This window comes from Silurus meridionalis, chromosome 10, assembly GCF_014805685.1.
Source record: "Silurus meridionalis isolate SWU-2019-XX chromosome 10, ASM1480568v1, whole genome shotgun sequence".
NCBI classification, from domain to species: domain Eukaryota; kingdom Metazoa; phylum Chordata; class Actinopteri; order Siluriformes; family Siluridae; genus Silurus; species Silurus meridionalis.
Genome location: NC_060893.1, coordinates 12,760,394 through 12,778,073, shown reverse-complemented (window position 1 = coordinate 12,778,073; position 17,680 = coordinate 12,760,394). Strand labels below are relative to the sequence as shown.

The window sequence follows — 17,680 nt, the reverse complement described above, 5'->3', positions numbered from 1 at the left end:
TTCATAGAAGCAAGGGTAGAATGTCATAGGGAGAAGATTTAAATTCATTAGAGAAAATGAAAGAAAAAGGAAGAACCTTTGAGAGAAAACAGACAGTCGCTGTGCCAGTGAACTGTATTTGTTTTGACGCAGAGTGCGGAAAAAAAGCCGACTGTAGCACTGCACGCTACTCTCTGCTACAGCTGTACTAGTGATTAAACGATGCCTGAGTGATTTAGCAGGCATGGAAAAGGAAAATCCTCAGGGTTTCTGCAAGCACACACACACACACACACACACACACACACACACACACACACACACACACACATACGTACAAACACTGTTCATTTTTAAACTTAGATATCTCTGGATAAGTAAACGTTTCTGTTTCCAAAGGAAATTGCAAACAAAATGAATGTGTCCACGGTGTCTCCTTCACCAGGTCCTTTATGCATTAACATGTGAGGTAAGGCATAACTTTCAGATTATCTAAACTTTTTTCAAGTGTGTTTTGTTCCACTAAGAATTCTTGTACAATCAATTTCACTTAAAATTCATTTAAAACAATAAAAGATGACAAAATTTCTGTACAAAGTTAAGAGTATATAAAATACAAGTATACAGAAATAAATAAACTCAAAGAGATCTAAGAAGTAATATATGGTACATAACACAAATATACAGATGAAATTAATTTGTAAATGAATGGTTTATTATTGATTTAAAACTTGTAACAATAGGAGCACACCTGAAGTCAAGCAGGAGCCTTTTTCACAACCTCAATTCTAAAGTTAAGATAGTGGACTTGCCTGGAATGCTACTGTAATAATCCACTGTCCACCATACCTATTGACAATTTTTTTACTTTATGCAGAATTGACCATGATTAAAAAACAACTTTCAGTCAACATTCAGTTGACCCTGATTACATGGTTTAGTTTTATCCCTGAAACAAGTTCCAAAGGAAAATATGTTTAGACTACTAAAGGAGGTTCTGTTCTGAGACTGTAACACAACTGCATTTTCCAGACTTGATCTCACCCAAAAAGCTGAAGATGATTCATGATCTTGATGAGGCATCATTGTTGAGTTCACCTCTAACCTGGTGACTGACTCAGTGCCATTTGCAGCAACTTCTCTCTCATTTTTCCTTCCAGCCAAGTGGCTTTATCCTTGACCCTATTATCACAACTAGTTTTTCACTCATTTGAAAGAATGATTATTCAAGTACTAAGACACTAATTGCTTTTTCTTTCACCCGTGTAATTATTTCCAACACACATTCTATTCAACTATTATTGAGTAATAGATTCAGACAGAATCAAGAGTCAGATTCATCTTTTGTTTTGTTTTGTTTCACAATCAGCATCGGTACGTAGGGGGAAATTCTTCACATTTTGGCATCTGATACTTTAGTTATCCAAAACACAAACATGCTTTGGGTGACCACAAGAGAATTCAATGCCTAATAACAACTAACACAATTTAACAGAGGGGTGATCCCTTCAAAACATGATCAGACTTATGGGGAGTTGCCCAGGATTCCTGAAGAGTGATTTGAGGTGTCTTGTGACTTGATTTCTTTGTTGTTGTTAGGAACATCCTGAACAGTCTTGCATAAATATTTTCCACTGGCTTTCCAATGTGTCCTAACTGTTGAAGTGTGACTAAGAGAAATGATTTAAAGCATGCTGAAGTGCAAAAACAAAGAGAACCACAACAGCAACATTGTCCATACACAAGTTATCTAGAACACAAGTCATACAGACCATTTTAAAGAAAGAAAAAATAAAGAGAAAGGAGGTAAAGAAATGCTGATCTTGCCTTTAAGGGAACAAAAGATCAAGGTAGAGATTCTTGTTAAATGTTGGTCATAGAGAGAACTGAAATGGACAGATATGAGACACTTACCATATGGCCATGCCATCCCTGCAGGCACCAGGATTAAGATGAGAAGAAGGATAAAGAGCAGAGAGGTGTGAGGGAGCATGCAGCATTGCCGCTGGCTCTGCCTCTGCAGCCGTGCCGCTGAAGGCATGCTGCTCTCTGGAGCGCTGTTTACTTTCTGAGCTCAGCTGGTTTGACATCACCCCTCACTCTTTCATTCCCTCCCTCTTACACACGCGCTCTCTCTCTCTCCCTCTCTCTCTTCCTCTCTCTTCCCCCCAAAACCGGCACTCTTCTCTTTCTTTCTTTGGCACTCACATTCTCATTCTCCTCCTCCAGCTCTGTCTGTCTTTCTATTGTTTGTCTCTCTTCCTCTCACTCTTTCATTTTCACTTTAATATTTCTCCCTTTATTTCTATCTTTACTTTTCTTTCCCTCTGTATCACTGTCTTCCTATTTCTTTCTATTTATCCTGGCTTCAGGTTTCACTTTGGCCGCACAATCTGCTCTGAACATGGAACAGACGTCCAAAAAAACACCACTTGTGTGATTCTGACTGGGGAACATCAATCGAGATGAAAGAGTGTAGATTCCACCCATAGACTTCCACACATTTAACTAAAGTCTCTCTCATGTTACTGAACCTAACGTATCAACTATTTCTGTTCTTTGTGCCAAGCTGAGGTAGTCTGAATGGATTATACTTTTAAGTAGCTATGAAAGTGTATTGAATGGCATCAGTGATTAATGCAAAGCTTTAACAAATGTTCATGGATGAAAGGTACTGAAATGAATTTGCTCTTGTTAAAGTAGCTGGGTACATTATTCAGCATAACAGTTATTTTTCTAGCATGATAAAATAAAATAAGATAAAATAGATTTCTAATTTGTTGTACATAAATTATTAATTATAATACATGTAACCCTGGTAAACTGTATGCCAGTTAAACTGAAGATTTAGTTAGCAAAGAGAGCTAGAAATGTTAAAAAAGCTATCTATGTAGCTATAATTTCATGAATTTACATGAGCTAGCTAAATAAGAGGCCCCAACTAAGACCCCAAATTTGCTATTTAGTTATCTTGTTGCTGTTATGTTCGTTATTATAATCAGGGTAATGGAGACTTTAAATATATATTCCTGACACAATTGTATTAATGTAAACAAAAAAAAAAAAGAATTGCTCAAGTACTTTTTCACCAGATGACATTACATTTTTCTTCATCACTCGTTCTTCGACTCAAATGAATAATTACTACATTAGCAGTACTTTTACTCAAATTTGTGTGTTTCCTCCTCCCTTGAGTGCATGTTTTACGATCTTCACCCATTGTAAATGAAGTTTAATGCTACTTTCTGATTTACAGTACCATTGTTAAAAGAAAAAGTTAACACTAAAGAAAGCTGATTAAACTATAAGGTTGGCTGCCGTCTCTTGTCTTTTAATGTGTTTGGTATTATATAAGAGAATGGAAGCTTGAACAGAGATCAGCAGGGTGTTTTAATGTATACAGTTACAACATAAGCAGCTTAAACTCATTCCAGGGATTATATATCAGTGAGCTAGTCCAAAAATAACAGAATTACAGCTGATCCCACACTCTTTGCATCCACTCACTTCTTTTTGGCTTCACTATGTTTGCTCAGATGCAGACTTGTTTATTATAAGCGAGTGGGGTCATTTGGGGATGACTCTGACCTTCTTCATGGACTCAACCATTTCTCACAACACATCTGGGTCTTTTTGATGTTGTGGAACTGTGAGCTAGTCATCATGACTGTGCAAATGCACTGGGTACAGACTGCATTAAATAAATCCGAATGCCTTTCTGTTCAGGTTTTAATAATTGAAATGTATGCACATATGTGATTAGAAAACCTCCTCTGAATGAAGTAGATTTGAACTTAAACATGTTCCTGTAATCATAATATCTGTCATTTGTCTATCCCAATTTCTCATATTTACAATATTCCCATACCAAATATCCATTAAATTTACCGTATTTTCCGGACTATAAGCCGCTACTTTTTTCCCAAGCTTCGAACCCCGAGGCTTAAACAACGAAGCGGCTTATTTATAGATTTTCACAAACTTCAAGCCAAAAAACTGAGCACCAAAACATTAGACCAATGAAATTGCCAAACGGGTTCAGGTGAACCAATGAAACTCTTTATATAAAATCAGATGCGCTCCCACTGAATCGGGCCGCACCACATCATAAATATGGATGTAGTTCCTCTGATGTTTGACCTGCAGCTCACTCGGACTGTCAACATGAAATGCGAATCATTCATGACGCTGAAAACAACCGGGCATGAAAACATATTTCACCCGTTACACCGTGTAACAGACACTGTCTTTCGTTAAAGCCTGTGTAAAGTTCATTAGTTTCAGTGTAGACACCTGGGGCTTATAGACAGGTGCGGCTTATTTATGTTCAAAATAAAAATCTTTGTAAAATTCAGTGGGTGCGGCTTATATTTGTGTGCGCTTAATAGTCCAGAAATTACGGTAGTACACTTTACCTGCATATATGGCTGAGTACTATATCATAGTTTATAATCGAACTGCTGTATCTGGTTTCAGAAGAAGATGTATTTAATTTTAAGTTTCTCTTTTCTTGAGATCTCAGAGATTTTCCATGCAACTTTTATCTCTGGCTTGCTCATTACTAGTCTATAATTACATTCAGATTCTAGTAAAACTGCTTTGTAAAAAGCATTATATGAAAATAAAAATGTAATTAAAATATGTTTATGTATTATGTTTGTCTATAAAAATTGTCATAGGGAGCACAATTTAATTTTTTTTTCTGGGAATACTGTCTCACACACACACACACACACACACACCCACACACACTTTGCATTTTAAATTCCATGCATAACACTCTGAGTACAAATCACACAAAAACCCCGGGTTGCACATCGGGTAATTGACTTACCATAAATGCAGCTCAGCATGCCAGTGGTGTAAATCCTAAGCCTGGATACTACACACAAGCATTGAAAGGTAAGGTGTTTACAGCATCATCCATCATATTGTTCCCAGAGTGAATTAATATCCTGCATTTCATGTATTGGTGATATACATTGGCAATATTTAGTACTCACCTGAGGTTTGTGCTCACTCATCATTACTGCAAAAACAAGAGAGCAAAAAAATGTGGCTGAATCTAATTTAATCAAAATATAATTATTAATTAAAATATAATTTTAATAAAAATCATAATTTTAGTTCTTATAGTTGATGTATTGAAAGCAGGAACAATAGGCAAGCATAAGCATATGAGCAATTTTTGACAAGGGAAAACCTAAATGGCTAGACAACTGGGTCAGATCACCAGAATGCATTATGGGAAGAAGGCAAGTCAGCAGAGACATTCCACAGTCATAATACTGCACAAAAAGCAGAAGGTCAGAGCTGGCAAACTCACTAATAAAGAAGAAGCCAAACCCCAAATATGAAATGGAAAAAACAGATAAGGCACAGGAGAATATGCCCAGATTCCCAGGTGCATGAGGTACATTTTCTATAACACTTGGGCCCTGGCCTGACCCAAGTTCAGGGGTTGTCGGTGTACCCTGCTATAACTGTAATATCCTTATATATTATATCTCTTATAACCTTATATCTACTTTTTTTTAGTTGTTGGATAAACAACAAAACACAAGCTTTATATGGAATACATTGCGAATATCAGTTTGTGGACAATGATTTTTGACACTGAGAGCTTTGACATTGTGTTTTTTCTCACAGGAAAATTATTTATTGGATAAGATTCAGAAATCTCAGTGGAGTTTGAGTTTGTCACTGTTTTTCATCATTTTCAGGTTTTAAGTTGTTTTTGAAATGTCTTTGGATTTAGTATTCTCACAGTGACTGTCTTTGTCTTTCTGCTGAATGGTAGTCTATTCGCATAATTTCACACTTAGGATTCAATTTCATGTGCTTTTTTCAGGTTTTAGGGTGGCAGCTGTTTTTTTTTCTGTCCATCACTACAGTCAAAATCTGCCATATATATCCTGTATTAACACGGTGAGATTGTTATGCACCTGAGCATAGTTGTGTTGAATCACATCTAGTCTTATCCTAATAATGTGTTGTAATAACAGATATATTAAAACAGATTACTTGTCACAAATATATGCAACCTTTCTTTTAATAATATTCTTTTAGAAAGCTCTGACACGGACATCTTTTTAGAGGTGAAAGAGGCCAGTGGTATTGAATACATGACTGTTGCTATGGCTACCATATCATTACCATGTCAGTGAACCACATAGGGCTGGAAAAGTCAGGTGTCCCAATACTATTTTCCATTAGTGTATTTTGCCATCACATTATTGAGCCTGTTTCGGTCCCCTGGTGGTCTAGTGGTTAAGATGCAGCGCTCTCACTGCTGCGACCTGGGTTCGAGCCCCGGTCAGGGAACCAACCCCAGCCACTCTCAGTGCCGCTCCCAAGCCCGGATAAATTGGGGAGGGTTGCGTTAGGAAGGGTATCCAGCGTAAAACATGTGCCAAATCAAACGTGCGGAGGATCCGCTGTGGCGACCCCTAACGGGAGAAGCCGAAAGAAAGTTTATTATTGAGCCTGTTTGCTCTGCATAATTGGTATCCCAGCATTGTATTTATATTGGTTGATTGCTGATTGCAAATCTATTGATGATCTATCTAACATCTAAATCCACATTGATCTTAAACATAAAATGTAAATTTTGCACTTGCATCCAACTTGTATGTGTCTGACATTTGCTAGCATTTGAAATATTTACAATATACAGGGAGTGCAGAATTATTAGGCAAATGAGTATTTTGACCACATCATCCTCGTTATGCATGTTGTCTTACTCCAAGCTGTATAGGCTGGAAAGCCTACTACCAATTAAGCATATTAGGTGATGTGCATCTCTGTAATGAGAAGGGGTGTGGTCTAATGACATCAACACCCTATATCAGGTGTGCATAATTATTAGGCAACTTCCTTTCCTTTGGCAAAATGGGTCAAAAGAAGGACTTGACAGGCTCAGAAAAGTCAAAAATAGTGAGATATATTGCAGAGGGATGCAGCAGTCTTAAAATAGCCAAGCTTCTGAAGCGTGATCATCGAACAATCAAGCGTTTCATTCAAAATAGTCGACAGGGTCGCAAGAAGCGTGTGGAAAACCAAGGCGCAAAATAACTGCCCGTGAACTGAGAAAAGTCAAGCGTGCAGCTGCCAAGATGCCACTTGCCACCAGTTTGGCCATATTTCAGAGCTGCAACATCACTGGGTGCCCAAAAGCACAAGGTGTGCAATACTCAGAGACATGGCCAAGGTAAGAAAGGCAGAAAGTCGACCACCACTGAACAAGACACACAAGCTGAAACGTCAAGACTGGGCCAAGAAATATCTCAAGACTGATTTTTCTAAGGTTTTATGGACTGATGAAATGAGAGTGAGTCTTGATGGGCCAGATGGATGGGCCCGTGGCTGGATTGGTAAAGGGCAGAGAGCTCCAGTCCGACTCAGGCGCCAGCAAGGTGGAGGTGGAGTACTGGTTTGGGCTGGTATCATCAAAGATGAGCTTGTGGGGCCTTTTCGGGTTGAGGATGGAGTCAAGCTGAACTCCCAGTCCTACTGCCAGTTTCTGGAAGACACCTTCTTCAAGCAGTGGTACAGGAAGAAGTCTGCATCCTTCAAGAAAAACATGATTTTCATGCAGGACAATGCTCCATCACACACGCCCAAGTACTCCACAGCGTGGCTGGCAAGAAAGGGTATAAAAGAAGAAAATCTAATGATATGGCCTCCTTGTTCACCTGATCTGAACCCCATTGAGAACCTGTGGTCCATCATCAAATGTGCGATTTACAAGGAGGGAAAACAGTACACCTCTCTGAACAGTGTCTGGGAGGTTGTGGTTGCTGCTGCACGCAATGTTGATGGTGAACAGATCAAAACACTGACAGAATCCATGGATGGCAGGCTTTTGAGTGTCCTTGCAAAGAAAGGTGGCTATATTGGTCACTGATTTGTTTTTGTTTGGTTTTGAATGTCAGAAATGTATATTTGTGAATGTTGAGATGTTATATTGGTTTCACTGGTAAAAATAAATAATTGAAATGGGTATGAATTTGTTTTTTGTTAAGTTGCCTAATAATTATGCACAGTAATAGTCACCTGCACACACAGATATCCCCCTAAAATAGCTAAAACTAAAAACTACTTCCAAAAATATTCAGCTTTGATATTAATGAGTTTTTTGTGTTCATTGAGAACATGGTTGTTGTTCAAATTAAATCCTCAAATAAAATTAATCCTCAAAAATACAACTTGCCTAATAATTCTGCACTCCCTGTACACAATTGACAACATTCAGCTGATTTTAACATAAATTAAAATTGTTATGTACTGAATTGTACTTCTACATGTAACTAGTGCTAATACTATCCACAGAAGAACTGCATGTACTGTAGCAATAGCAATTATTACTAATGTGCTAAGCCAGGGGTGTCAAACTAAATTGCACAGGGGTCCAAAACTCAAAGCACACTTTAGGTCACGGGCCGAACAGGATAAACATTTATTGAACACACTAAAACAATGTATTAACATAAATATGAATAAAAACAGACAGGAATATTATTCCAGAATAAATCAATTTAAACCTTAAATAACTTAAATATTTTGCTCACCATAAAAATATATCCTGTCAAAATTATACAAATTCAAAATATGAACATGCTGCAAAAAAAACCCCTGAAAATATTAGAATTTGTGCTTTTCAGCAAAAGTTAAATAAAAACAAATCAAAACATTCAGTTTTCTTTGCTCTTATGCCATTTTGTCGCATCCTGCAGCTCTTCAAGGAGCTTCACTTTGTGATTTTGCTCTGGTGAAAAATGTCTGCTGAAATGTCAGATTCTTCTTTATCTCTTCTACTTTCTGTATCTTCTGCTCTGCATTCAGGTTTTTCATCTTCTCCTGATGTTTTGTCTTGTAGTTCTGTCTTAGATTCAATTCCTTAATTACAGCCGCATTCGCTCCACAAATAAGACACACGTGTTTACCGGCAGTGTCAGTAAACATCTACTCAGAATCCCATCGGTGTTGAAAGGCTCTGTTTTCAGAATCCACTTTTCTCTTCACGATTGTGGGGGGCTTTAAAATAACTTTACAATAGGGTTAAATACATCAACAGAAGCTCGACTTGATTGAAGCTGGGATGTTCCCAGGTAGTCTAGCGTTTGGTAAGGCAGCTGAAGCACTGCATTATGGGATCTGTAGTTTGTGTTATCAGCGCTTCATATCGCCGGGCCATTAATAACAATAATAATAGATCTCTATAAAATCATCTTGAGTTTGACACATATGTGCTTTGGTAATAATGGAAAAATAAGCATAATATATTATATAATGAAGAATATAAATATTTATAAGAGTGACACATGCTTATATACGCAGGCCTATTTAGGACAGCTGTTAGGACAGAGTGACACATGCTTATATTCTCAGGCCTATTTAGGACAGCTGTTTTAAGAAGAGGACAGGCTGGGCTGCATCAACCTTATCTCATGAAACTCCATACATATTGTAATTGTTATCCTGATGTGATTTGTGAAGCATCCCTTGGATAAGAAAGATAATGTTCCATTGCTTGAGCACAGGGGATCAGTGGTTTAGCTCAGAGCTAGAACTGATGACATGATGGAAAATCAGTGGAATGTTTTCTGGCTCAGGATAACAATAGAGTTAATTAGAAGACCTAAGATAAACTGTTTAAGGAATTCAAGTTTTATACCCAAAAATACTTACATCAATGTAGAATAACATTTGTTTACAATGAGCCCATCATCAGTCAACAGTAAGCAGAAAAATAAAACAATTTTAATAGAACAGAAACCATATGGATTAATAACAGAGGACTACAAAGATTGAGACAGTGATCCCAAAATTTAAAAAAATATAGAAGACTCCATTTTTTGACACATGACACTAGCTAGGCCTTTTGCAGCAGGAGCACCAGCAGCTGTAGTTGTATTCTACTTTACTAAGATTCATGGGCCACAAAGACTTGCCAAAGTAACTGCTAGACTTAATTGTTAAAAAGAGAGGGATATAAAAGAATATCAAAGGCATCGAATGTACCTGTCAAAACCATCAACATTTAGTGAAGAAAATGTGGCACCATATAGACAGAGATCAGGACAACCCTCCAAAGTTGATGAAAGAACAATATCAGGGATGCTACCAAAAGTCTAACTGCAACACTAAATAAACTACAGGAATTTCTGGCAGTTACTGGTCACTGCTGGCATGTGATTATCAGCTCCTGTATTCTGCACAAATCTGGGCTGTGCAATAGGGTGAAAAGGCAGAAGCTGTTTATTACAAAAAATAATATGTAAGCTCATCTGAATTATGCAAAAATATTAATTCATTCCCCCCAAACCATGTGGGAAAATGTGTTATAGTCTGAAGTTCAGCTGGGCCAGGGGCACTGCCAAAAAGCTGGAAAATAAAGAGGAATTCCACATTTCAGCATGCCAATGATCCAAAGTGCACATAAAAATCAGCAAAGGCATGATTTCATAAAAGTCCTGTTTTGGCCCAGATAGAGCCCAGACCACAATCCCCCCAAAAACATGCAAAAACATGCCATGCACAGGAGAACCCCATGCATATTTGAAGGAACTTTAACTTTTTTGCAAAGAAGAGTGGGATAAAATTACAAAATGTACGTGTGTGAACTTGATAGAGACTTATTTACAGTATAAAACCTCCATGCCATAACTAAGGCAAAAAGTGCGTCCACAAAGTATAAGTTGGTAAGGGTATTCAGACCTCAGACAGACCGTCTCCAGGTTGCGTATGTAACCCTGGTTGCCTGAGGGAACAAGACGCTGCGTCAACAACACTTTGAAAACGCTTCCATGTTGTCGACACTCTGAATCCGTGTGTAATCCATTCAATGGAAAGCGCGGCATCACCAGTAGGGTGACGATATGACCAGGAAGCTCTAAAAGCACATAGAGTGAAGCTGGAACTAGCTTCTGAAAAGGGAAAGAAGTGCTGCAGGGATGCCGGCAGTGTGGCCTGGAGATGCAGCATCTTATTTCCTCAGGGAACCAGGGTTACATACGTAAAGGGTAACATACGTAATCCCTTTCAAAAACTCAAGCGGCATCAACAACGCTTTGGGAACAAGAGTCAGACTGACCAGTCCCTGCCTCATGTAAGAGCATAGCTAGGTCAAAGGACAGGGGCCAGGAGTGACACTGAGGTCAAGGTTATAAACCTGAAAAAGGTCAGTGGGGTAGACAAGCCCGCAGCGTTGCAGATGTCCTAGAGGAAACCTCCAGAGGACCAAGCCTTAGAGGCTACCACACACGGGTTTGAGTGCGCTCTGACCCCGAAAGAAGCAGGGCAACCAGAGGACTCATAGAAGAATGCGATCGCCTACACAATCCATCTGCTAAGCATCTGATTGTTCGCAGGGCGGCCTCTCCTCGGTTCTGTGTACGTATATGTCCGGCGCTCTCACCGGACACAGCCAATTGAGCTTTTTCTGGTCTTGGGCCAGAAAAGGAGGAGGATAGAATGCCTGGAGCATAACGGGTCGTGGGACAACTGAGGGCACCTTAGGGTTGTACCCTGTTCTAGGAGGATGTGTTCCTGCCTAGAGTGAACTCCAGAAATGAGGGCCTGAAGATCTTAACTGGCCAGAACCTGTGAAGAACCTCCAGGATGCCTCGGCCAAAGGTTTAAAGGGGGGGTTCAGATAGAGCCTCCAACACAATGGCCAGGTCACACACAGGCACTCTAGGGGCCACAGCCAAAGCTGTCTGAGAGAGAAGATCCCTCCTGAGAGGAATCTCCCAGGGAGGGTGTTCGAGAAGGGCTACCAGGTCCACAAACCATGGTCTGCTCGGCCTCCATGGGGCCACCAGGAGAAGGTGGACTTCGTCCCAGTAAACTCTCTCCAGAACCCGGAAGCAGCATGATAGGAGGAAAGGCGTACAGGCGCAGCCTCGGCCGTAGCCTTGGCATCCAACCCTAGAGGGGCTGGAGGTGTAAGGGAGAACCAGAGGGGACAATGCATCATCTTTTGAGTCAAGAACAAGTCTGCTTGAGCTCTGCCATATCTCTCCCAGATCTGCTCCACCACCTGAGGGTGGAGTCGTCATTCCCCAGGTCTCAGCACTTGTCTCGAAAGGGCATCTGCTCTTTCATTTAGATGGCCCAGAATGTATGCTGCCCTCAAGGAGAGCAGCTTTCCCAGGGCCCACAGGAGGATCTGGCATGGACGCACGAGTGCAGACCCCCCTGGTGGTTGATATAAGAGACCACCGAGGTGTTGTCCGAGCAGACCAACACAAGGTGACCTCTGAGGCTAAAAGCATGGTCAGCATCTCTAGGCAGTTGATGTGCCACAGCAGATGGGGCCCTCCACACAGACCTTGGGCAGAGCAGACATCTAAGGCACATAGAGCTCACCATGTGACCTTGATTGTACGGAGCGGATTGCCCATCCCAGAAAACCCTCGGGTCTTAAACTACCACTGAAGGGGTCTCATGTGCAAGAGGAAAAGTGGAACCACGTTGGACGCTGCTGCCATTAACCCCAGCATTCTATGTAACTGTTTGACAGTGAGTGACTGTCCTTCTCTGTCCTTCATAAGGGTCAAATCCCATATGACACCTGATTGAGTCAATATTAACCAATCGTCGATATAGTTTAAGATCCAGATGCCCTAAAGTCTCAGACAGACTAGGGCCGCATCCACACACTTCATGAAATTGTGGGGTGAGAGGGCAAGCCCAAACGGAAGGACCCGATATTGGTAAGCTTTGGCCCCGAAAGTAAACCTCAAGAACTTCCTGTAAGAAGGATGGATACATGAAAATATGCATCTTTCAGATCTCTCGTGACAAACCAGTCCTTGGATCTGATTTGAGACATGACCTGCTTGAGGGTCAGCATCTTGAACCTGAGCCTCATTAGTGAGCGGTTTAGCTGAGATTGATCTAGTATAGGACGCAACTCTTTTTTTTTCTTTTCGGGAACTATGAAGTACTGGCTGTAGAACTCAGACTCTCTGTCTGATAGAGGGACCACCTCGATAGCCTCCTTTCTCCGGAAAGTGTCTTCCTCTTGTTTTCATGACCAGAGCCTCATCAGGTCCCACCAGAGTGAGACACACCCCGTCAAATCGCACAAGATGGTCAGCCTGATACGCATGTAACACTCCTCCTATGAGGCTCCTTAACCTCCAGTTTGCAGAGTGCAGCACCCCACCTCCTCAGAGAAAGAAAGGCGGAGCTGAATGCTCTCATTGCAAGGGGAAGAAACCTTGCAAACGATTGCGGGACCAAGCAGGTAAGGCAGGAGAAAGTGACAAGCCCGTCTTGAAACCCTGTGCAAGGTCCATCTGTGAGCCCCAGGAACTAGCACGCAGCTAAGCCTCAGTGAGAGCAGGGCCAGAATTGTGAGGAGCGGGGGAACCCTCCTCTAGGAATGCCCACCAAAAGCGGGGTGTTCGCCAAAGACATGTAAGCGCAATCTGTGCAGTCGGCTCCCTTAAGAAACAACTTAGTCTGTTCCGCTCCTAGGCAAGCCACACACAGGAAGGTGTGCTTGGTTTTCTTGCTTGCTGAAAGAGAAACAGCAATTATGCTGTGGATGTAGTTTTTTCATGTAAAATATTCCCAATAATAATGTTTTTTCTTTTCTCTGGATTTCTGTTATTTCTGGATTTCTTATTTCTTTTTATTTTACAAACCTGCAATTTTTTAATGGTGTGTAGACATGTTTATATCCACTGTATTTTACATGAACATAATCATTAACTATTCTAATTAACCTAAACATTTTATCATGATAACATAACAAATGTAGCACCAGTGCCTTTGATCCAAACTTGCATTTACAACCAGTTAATTTAAAGAAGTTAGGAGAGCTAAACTTTAGCTATTTGAGTAACAATTTTGGTCACTGCAAAAGAAATACAATAAATCATCAGTCATTTAACATACTTTTGTCTACCAGAAAATTGGATTAAATGCAAACAAATATGGAGCTCTAAATACAAATAGCTACAGTGTATACTGTACCACCCTCGTTAAACTGGCCAAGGTGGAGGCATTGTAATTACTTATAATCATACTCTAACACTATCTGGAGAACTAGTTGTAAATTTAACATATAAAATACTTTTTGTAATAAATTTTACCTTAGAATTTAGCTACATAAAAGAACTTTACTTTCACTAAAGTAGTACTTATAAGCCAGCAGGGCCTGTTATGTAATTTTAGACTTCTTCTTGAACCTAGCTGTTTTAATAAACGTTAACATTCACCTGAGAGAACCAAAATAATAACAGGTATATTTTATGCAGTTCAGTCTGAAATCTTTTCTCTCAACATCACCTTACTAATGGCTAAATAAGTAGAAAATCCCACAATCACGTTCAAAGATCTTATAGCTCTTATATCTTCAAAGATAGGATGTTCAAGCAACAATAGGGTGTTCAATAATGGAAAGGTGTCTTGACACATTTGACCACATTTTATACAAAATGTTACACATAAATTACAGTTTTTGTAAATATTTAAGTATAAGTGAGTGTAGTATATAGTATATAGTAAAATTTATCACAAGACAAACCCATACTTAAGGTAGATAAGTACAATCATATAAGCAAAGCAATTAGAATATTTTCCTGCAATCCAAAATACTGAAATAATTTCATTACATGAAACCCTTTCATGTGCCTAAATGTTTTAACCTAACAGCTATCAAACTTCTAAAAAGAAACATAATGTTACATTAAATTAAATGACACTGGACTGTAGTAATGGCTTACTGTTAGGATGTTTCACAAGCTGCATAAAGCTCCATTTATACAGCATAATAACATACCTCATATTCTGTTCTAACTCTTTATCTCTTTCAATGTTTTTTGTGTTACTAAATATTCTTGAATGTCATAACAACGTTTTCTTAAAGTGAAAGTAGTTGTATCTTTAATATTGTTTTAAAAAGTCCAGTACTTCCAGATATTACCTGGTTTTATTTGTATGTTTGTCTTGTTGTTTTGTTTTATTATGGGCAGTATTAAAAGGTGGAACCATGTAAGCAAGATAAATGTTTGAGGAGGGTTTATCAGTTGTGGTGAATGCCATGGTATTCGAGAGGAAACATAATGGGAAGTGCAGAGGAAAAACAAAAAAGAAGTAAAGAAAATGTGTGTGTATATATATATATATATATATATATATATATGTGTGTGTGTGTGTGTGTGTGTGTGTGTGTGTGTGTGTGTGTGTGTGTGTGTGTGTGTGTGTGTGTGTGGTCCTAATCTAACCTGAAGCTTGTATGTTCATTTTTGAGCTATTTGAGCGTTCTATAACAGCTTTTACAGGAGTTTTCAGAAGCTTGGTCCAGATGGGATAGAGCTGGAGAGGTGTTACCCTGTACTTACTGTACTTATTTTCATGGAATCTACTGCCATTTTCTTTAGCATATCCTTTATAATCGGTACAGCATTGCATTCTGTTTTTCTGTTGTATTCTGCTTAGACACCTAAGATAGCAGATAAAGCCTGTTTTAGTATTTGTAGCCAAATTAGTCAGACAGACATGACAGCCACAGTGTGCAAAATAAAATGTTAATACATTGCAACAGTGCCAAAAGTTCCAAATACTCAGACTCTATCAACACACATTTGGTAAAAATACTGTTTAAGCACCATGCCTAGAGTACATGACATGACATCTAAATGAATTAAAATGTACTTGTATCATGTACAGAAGAATATTGCACCGCACCACAACCTACATTATAAAACACTTAGAGTAGCTTGTTGCATCTTATCTGAGGTTATTTTGCTATTAAAACTGTATAGTCATATACATACTATTAATCAAATTATTTTCTCATCTTACACTTGGCTTTCGCAATCCTATTTGTTTCCACTGCTAAATTTACTAAGCCTTATTTTTTTTTTTTCTGCCCATTTTAATCACATAGGAAAGTATAGCTTGTATGAATCATTTGCAACTGGAAAAAATGAATGGAAAACAGCTAGTCAATGAACATATAATAACTATGACAATACACAAAATACACAATAAATAAAACCTCCTAACCATACAAAATACCATAGCAATGCTTCTAAATCTGTACTGTTTACCAGTAAACTGAACCGAGCCAAACCTCACCACCTACTGTGAGTGTGTGTGTGTGTGTGTGTGTGTGTGTGTGTGTGTGTGTGTGTGTGTGTGTGTGTGTGTGCGTGCTGGGGTGTGGGGTATGGGGTGAGCGTGTTAGTGTGTGTATAACCCAGGTTCTGTTTTTCACATGTAAGACTGGCCAGAGGCAAGTGCAACAGACACATCACACTTACAGTTTGTTTTGGTTCTCCATGGCAGCTAAGTTTCCATATTTAATCCCTTTTGTTCTTCATTTTATATATATATATATATATATATATATATATATATATATATATATATATATATATATATATATATATATATACCCAAAAGATCAGTCTTAACGGCAAGCTTCAAAGTAATTCTGTCTATGTGAAATAAAGGATTATTTTTGCCATGTGGAAGACAGATCGACAGGGTTGTGAGGACTGACGTGCAGCAGTGTTGATCTGGTGTAAAGCAGCAATCAGAGTCCAATGCAAACTGATTTTTAAGTAAACAAGTAAAGAGTCTAAAGAGATTAAAATACCAAATGCATTTTTATATTCAGATTCTGTATGACTATAATTTATGAACAGGTTTTTTAATATTTCACAAGAATGCAGGAATTAATATTGGACTGAAAAAATACTCTGTTTTCAATTACATTTTAATTCTAGATTTGTCTTTGTTTTCATTATCACCACGAGAAGTTAATAAAAGAAACATTGCTAGCAGAGTTTAATGGCATACGATAATAAGAAAAGATAATTATTGTTAGAGTGAATGTTTATTTTCTCAGCATGTCAGAATGCAATGAAGCTACTGTATAGTCTTAGCTCCTGTATAATTTACACCAGAGCATTAGCTAGTACAGTTTGCGATTAAGACTGAAATTGCTGATTTTTTTGTAGAGAAGAAACGAGGGTTATGCTGCACTCGCAGCGAGCTTCGCTCATCTTGCAAGTTTTGTTAATTGAATAGTAAAGTTAATATTTTTTTTTCTAATCAGCTGCCTCAAAAGTCACTAGCGCATATTGTGAAAAATAATCACTCTCTCAATTAGTCTACTCACACAAAAGCATTCCCTGGTCATTCTCATTGCTAGGGTTTATCCCAAACAATTGCTGCATCAATCTTCTCAGAACTTCAACTCTGGATTGTGTTCACACCTAACGTATTTTCCAAAACAATGTACTGTTGAGTTCCCACATAAAAGTGCAAGTGTGAAAGGCACTTTTATGAGGGAATTCAGTAACACAGAGCGTGTGTATATATATCCGTGGGTGCATGCATGCTTGTCTGTCTCTTTTTGTACATTTGTGAATATTTGTGTGGGAGGTAAGAATAAAAGGCCAATTTAAAAAAACAAGGAAAGAAATATCCCTTTGAATTTAAAGAGATTTGAGCATGTATATATGGTTCTCTGGTACAGGGGTGCAACTGCACATTTACTGAGGGGTATGCAAGGTCAGTGTTGGCATTCACCTCCCCCTGCTCAAAAAAACAGGGGCAAATACAAGAATAAATATACTACATGCAATGGTGCTTCCAGTGTTGGCTGATGTATGCAGCAATGTAATGTCAATAATAATAGTAATAATAGTGTTGTCCTTTTTTTTTTTTTTTT

The 17,680-nt window shown here is 38.8% G+C and overlaps 1 protein-coding gene across 1 annotated transcript in view; it reads right to left on the bottom strand.

Moving 5' to 3' along the window:
* pamr1b (peptidase domain containing associated with muscle regeneration 1b) overlaps positions 1-2,092 on the bottom strand; it is a 28,353-nt gene extending 26,261 nt beyond the window's left edge. Inside the window, exon 1 of the mRNA XM_046859949.1 lies at positions 1,894-2,092. Coding sequence (XP_046715905.1) covers positions 1,894-2,020 — 127 coding nt within the window. The 5' untranslated portion in view covers positions 2,021-2,092. The remainder of the gene's footprint in view (positions 1-1,893) is intronic.
* Between the last annotated feature and the right edge of the window lie 15,588 nt (positions 2,093-17,680).